Consider the following 6390-nt stretch of genomic DNA (forward strand, 5'->3'; position numbering starts at 1 on the left):
ACGAACCAGCGTCATATAGACCAATTAGCTACTAAAAAGAATTCAAGAGGACCATGAAACGAACATCCTTCTTCCTGATTACCAATTTGGATTTCGGCAAAAAATGTCAACAATTAACCAAGCCCACAGAATAGTTAATGAAATAGCCAACTCTCTTGAAAATAAATGCTATTGCAACGGCGTATTTCTAGATATCTCCCAGGCATTCGACAAAGTTTGGCATTCAGGTTTGCTTTATAAAATAAAAAGAAACCTTAATAACAACTATTACCTTTTACTGAAGTCCTACCTCTCCGATAGAAAGTGCTCCGTCAAATACAATGATGAAACATCAGGATAATTTTCCCTCAAATCTGGCGTACCACAAGGAAGTGTCCTAGGCCCTTTCCTGTACCTACTTTACACAGCTGACCTGCCCGAAACTCCGAATACAATCAATGCTCCATTTGCTGACGATGTAGCTATACTGTCCTCAGATGACGACCCCTTGGCCACCTCCAAAAACATTCAAGATCACCTAAACAAACTTGACAACTGGTACAAAACATGGAGGATGACCATAAATCAGACCAAATCAGTCCAAGTCATATTCACCACAAGAATCAGCACTTGCCCCAAAGTAACTTTAAATGGAAAAGCAATACCTACCAAAAAGGAAGTAAAATACCTAGGCATGCACCTAGATCAACGGCTCACATGGGAAAAACATATATTAGCAAAAAGAAAACATCTTGACATCAAACTCAAAAAAATGTACTGGTTAATCGGAAAAAAATCAAAACTATCCATCCAAAACAAAATGACAGTGTACAAAGCAATTTTAAAACCGATATGGTCATACGGCGTACAATTATGGGGTTGTGCGAAACCAACGAGAATTAAAATAATTCAGAGATTCCAATCAAGAACTCTTCGAACAATAGCTAACGCACCATGGTACGTTAGAAACCAAAGATTACATGAAGATCTCGAAATCCCATACGTAACTGATGTTATCAAAACCGCCTCTGCTAAATACCAAGAACGACTACAGGGACACTCTAATGATCTTATCCAGAATCTGTACGCAGGAGGACCAAACATCAGAAGACTCAAAAAATCATGGCCTGAAGATCTCCCACAGCACCACTAGACTAGTGCAGAATAAGTAGAAATGTCACTGGACATTTCACTTTCATGTTGTAACTTACATCAAAATTACTTAATACCATATATGAGTAGATTTAAATTTTCCAAATAAATGACATACTAAAAAAAAAAAAAATTTGACAGTATCTGTCCATTGTTATGTTGTCAAACTTTCATCAGAATCCTATTGTTTCGTTTATATATTTTATTTTCTAGATCTATACTGTATGTACTAAAAATGATAGATAATTTTTATCTTGTAATAGTGTGGTACTCACCACATATTCAATTGTGCAATATGGTTGAAAACAAAATAATACTCGATTCAAGTTCAGCAATGAATTTAGTATTGTTCAACGAAACGAAAGAATTATGCTTTCTAATTAGTCCCTCGTATTATTAATGTTTCATATAAATGTTGAGCTACATGATTATTGTTTTTATAAAGGAATTTTTTGTTAGTATTAAGTTCCCAATCATTTAATAGAACATTCAATCACTTAAATTCTAAGTGTAATTTTGGTAAAGATGCATTAACTATTTTGAGAATTCTCTGACTCTTAGTTAATTTCGTAACTTATTGACCTATTAATTCATGTCATTGAACTGTAATGTTTTTCTGGATGGAGTTGTATTATCATTGAAAATTGTTCATATAGGATTTTGTTCATTTTTTCTATAGGAATATTTCTTTTATTCCTGTTCGACTACAGAAGCAAATAATGAATTATTTCTAAATAAAACGTAGAACACAAAGGCTATATTACATATTATTTACTACTGAAGTAATAGCTATCAACATGATGTAATCTGTATTTTTGGTATTATTGAAAAAATAAATTTTTCCTCACATCATTGGTTAAGCAATTCTTTAAATTGGAATCTACCTTCATCAAAAAATTTCCTTTGACACATTAAACCTGAAATACCTCGATGTATGACAATATTATGGACCATACTAAACAAATTTTTTTTTTGTAAGAAACGCCAATCTGAATCCCGGAGTTTTTGAATAGTCGACAATAATTTGTGAGAATATTTCGTTTTCACACGTTTTTCAAGTAAAAACTTGGGAGATATATCGGAAAAACTTCGTGCCTTAGTTTGGTAACCCGAATTGATATCCCAGGATTTAATTGGGGCGATCTGCAAACAGTAAAATAAATTTTTTTACGGAATATCACAACCATTTGTGCGAAAACTTCCTTAAAACTTCGGAGTTATATCGAAAAAAATTCGATATAACTTATATAATATAATTTTATTTTTCAAACGAATTGATGGAATTATTGAATTCATATATACCCATCATTAATATTCCTCACACCGCTATAATCAAAGATATTAAATATCATTATTTACAACTTTTAACTACGCCACTGGTTTCTGTTTACTATTGCCGCGTTTGTTTGTAAACATCCAGTGTTTATTATGAGGACACAACATTCCATGCATCCAGTATAGGGATGCTCCATCTTGGTGTGTAATATCTAAGGTGTCTAAAATACTGGTGTGTGCACTTGTCACTATTTGCAGGCATCAACATTTCAGAAAATCGGGGATATGGGATCAGTTTCGCGGCGGCGCCATAATGTCATTTACTTCGTTCTATCCTTGTTCTACCAGAGGAGGTAGAATGATACTCTCTCGTTTTATTTTGTTTTGCGTTGATATCGAACATCGATCAACGAGTTCAAAATATGAACTGGCCCATTTTGACAGCTGTTGAGGAATATTTGTGATTTACAGTTCAATTTTCGTTGTAAAAACAAATCTGTCAATATTTCAACACTATCGAATAAGGGTTTGAAGGAGTATTTACTATTCTTCTTCAAGGTAATTACTGTTTGACAAATTGTATTCATGAGGAGGGTAATTCAATTTGATTTTAATAAAACACAGTTGATTGGTCAAATATCCAATATATTCAGTTGACGGAAATGAAATTTTCACTACATCTACTCAGGAAGAATATTTAAAGAACAGACTCGTATAGGGATATGTATTTCTGATTCTCAATACATGCTCACAATTGACAGTAGGGGAGGGTGGGCCACAGTGAGACAATTTCTACTTTTTTGGCGAAAAAAATTTCAATTTAATTTTTTTAGCAACAGTAACGTATGCATTATAAAATTTAATCAAAACGTAATCATTTTTTGATACAATAATAGACACAACATTACAGAACTTTTTTTTATTGGAAAATTAAAAAAATCTGATTTTGTCTCATGGTAGCCGACGTTGTGGGCCACTTAGAGACACAACATAAAAACAAAAAACAAACGTTTATAAAATAGTATCACACAACTTTATGATCAATATAACTAAATAACAATATATACTGAGCTTCAAACAAAAAATGGCACTAACGGATTTCGATTCCGTCGAATTTAACTCCAAAATTTATGTAAGATTGCTGCCGTTTCGTTCCAGCCACTTGGCTACTTGCAGAAAGCAAACATTTGATATCGGTTTTCTTTACAAAAGAAATATCTTCTACAGCGGGATAAATAAAAGAGTTTTTTTGTTTGACACTATGCCTCAAAAAACTTACTTTGAAATCATCCTCAATGATATCTATGATTTTACCCACAAAGAAAACAGACTTTTTGTCATGAAACTCAACCAAGACATAGGAGTTGATATCTGGGTTGAGATTGTCCTTACTTCCGTTCATATTTAACTCATCAAACGACTCTGCGTCTGAGGAATCAGAAATGAATGAGCTATGTTCACTTTCAGATGACGAAGCATATTGTCGATTTTTTTTAGCTATTGGCAAATGGACCAACATTCGCTTGGTTCTCTTGGCCATTCTAAGTGACTCATTCCGCTTCTTCTCCAAAAATTTATTTTCAATTTCTAATTTCTCGGGTGTATCAGTAGCTATAATACTTTAACCCCTCTTTCTGGGATTAGAGGTTTTTCTTGGTTTGGCTTTTGGATATCCAAATAGTTCTTCCGGGGATTTAAAGTTAATCGCTTCTGAAGTATTTTTTTCAGGAGTTCTGTTTAATAATTCAATTTCCTTATTGCCTGTATGAGCTTCTAAAACTTCGCTTTTGTCAGTAGGTGTTTCAACAGTAATTTCTCCTTGGCTTGTTTTTGAAGGTTCCTCCCTATCAGTGACGCTGCTCATTCGGAAATCGTCATCTCCAAAAACGTGGCTATCAAATGGCACAATGCCACATTTTTTGAAACCTGCTTTGATGTTGTTAGGGGTCATGGATTTGTCAAACGCATATCCAACGCACTCGGCAATCTGGAATATTGTAACTGGAATTCCAGGATTTGTCATCATCCATGAGTCCAATGCACTGTTATAATAGGTCTTGAATGGCCCAAATACTGATACATCCAATGGTTGTAGTTTATTAGAACAATGGGGCGGCAGTGTTAAAATAACAACTCCGTTGTCTTTAGCCAGGTTCAGGGTTTCAATTGAAAGGTGACTTTCATGATTATCGAACAGTAGCAAGGTTGGATTCAACTTTGAACTGCCAGAGTGAAAAATAAAGTGCTTAATAACAGATACGAAAAGCTCAGAATTCATCCAACCCGATGGGGTAGCGAGGCCTAAGGTTCCTGATGGAGCTCCGTGTAACATGTGAGGCTTGAAATTAACCCTGGGAAAGATCATAGCTGGTGGTAAAGCATTTCCTAAAAGAGACATAGATATGCATAAAAAAATTATTAACTCAATAAACCAAACACTGTACCTGCAGAACTTATAATGCAGCAGGTGGTTACCAATAATCCACGTTCTCCACTAGTCACCTTGTTTATTTGCTTCACTCCTTTTTTCGCTAAAATCCTTGAGGATTTTTGGACTGTGGTTGTGGAGGTCTCGTCCAGATTATAGACACGAGTTCCAGCGGCAAAACCATTGTAGCGCTTCAATACATCTTGTAAGTTTCGAAAAAACTGCTCGACGTTGTTGCGATTGAAGGATGTAGCTCTAGAAAGGCTGCAGGCTTCTGGTTGCCTAATACTCAGTTCTGGGTGACGTTTCATGAACCCCTGTAACCAGTCCACCCCCGCTGTCTTATTCTCTATCCATTGCTTTGGGATATGAATTTTGTTGTGGACGGCAAGTTCATAAGCTAACTGTCTAACATCTTTTGTGGACCTGCCGTAGCACATTTGGCTACATTTGATAATGAAATCCTTCAGAATATTTTCCTGTTCGTCGGAAAACACTCTCCGTGTATCATAGTGGGGGCGGTAAGATAATTCTTCTTTATTACCTTTAGTATCTTGTGTTTTTTTAACGTACCTAGCTAATGTCTGGTGTTTAACGTTGTTTTTCTCCGCTGCCTTCCTTAAACTCAAGTTATGTACAATTACATCTTTGACAGCCTGTTTCATCGAGTCTGCACTGAACAGGCCTTTGTCAGATTTCCTTTTTCGTCCTCTTGACATGCCTTGAACGAAAAACTTATTCAATAGGAATCTTTACTTATGGGCCACCATGAGACACGTCTCAAGGAGGCCCAAAATTCGTGTCTCATGGTAGCCCATCTTATGCCTGACTTTCAAACTGTCGTATTTTGGTAAAAAATCAAAAAATTGGCTAATAATGAATATCAACGATAAAATGGATAATTACCTGTCTTGTTGAAAACTTCGGACCAATCTCAAAGTATATCAGAAACCACTTATGAGATACTGAATTGATCTTAAGGAAAAATTTCACTATGATGAATACGAATCGGGACTGGCGAATATTTTGTTAATGCACGTGCGGCTTCTTCGGCAACATAAATAAGACTAACATATCTTCAGCCTAACGTTTCTGTGGATCGCGACAAATTATGGCGCGTAATTCAAGAATAATGGCGACTGTCTCATGGTAAACGCGTCTCATGGTGGCCCATCCTCCCCTACGCATTTCCAATACAGTTTCTTTTGATATATTGCTGAAGTTGCCATAAAATTCAGCTATATCCGTCCCGAATGTTCGTTCATCTGATTTGGTTCTGCCTCAAATTCCAACAACACCTAATTCTTAGCTATAATAGTTCTTGATTGTCCATACAGTAAACTGAACTTACTGAACGACATGTTGAATAAATGAATGTTCTACACCCTTTCTCGAAACTAATACATTTTCATACACCAATAATCGTTTATAAATACAACATATTCGTAAGTCGTAGGAAAGTATTCAAATTATTTTCAAATATCAATTGACAATGCTCTGTCAAATTCTAAACAGCGCTACCTACAGTGGAAGAAACGAAACTGCTCCCATATCCC

At 35.4% G+C, this 6390-nt stretch overlaps 1 protein-coding gene across 1 annotated transcript; it reads right to left on the reverse strand.

Moving 5' to 3' along the window:
- Positions 1-4027: 4027 nt before the first annotated feature.
- On the reverse strand, positions 4028-6016 carry LOC123322628. The gene is made up of 3 exons (XM_044910588.1): positions 5602-6016; positions 4851-5555; positions 4028-4791 (listed from the first exon to the last, which is right to left on the reverse strand). Exons 2-3 carry the CDS (start codon positions 5551-5553, stop codon positions 4028-4030), a joined length of 1467 nt encoding a protein of 488 aa, XP_044766523.1. The 5' UTR covers positions 5554-5555; positions 5602-6016.
- Between the last annotated feature and the right edge of the window lie 374 nt (positions 6017-6390).

Source organism: Coccinella septempunctata, chromosome 1 (genome assembly GCF_907165205.1).
Source record: "Coccinella septempunctata chromosome 1, icCocSept1.1, whole genome shotgun sequence".
NCBI classification, from domain to species: domain Eukaryota; kingdom Metazoa; phylum Arthropoda; class Insecta; order Coleoptera; family Coccinellidae; genus Coccinella; species Coccinella septempunctata.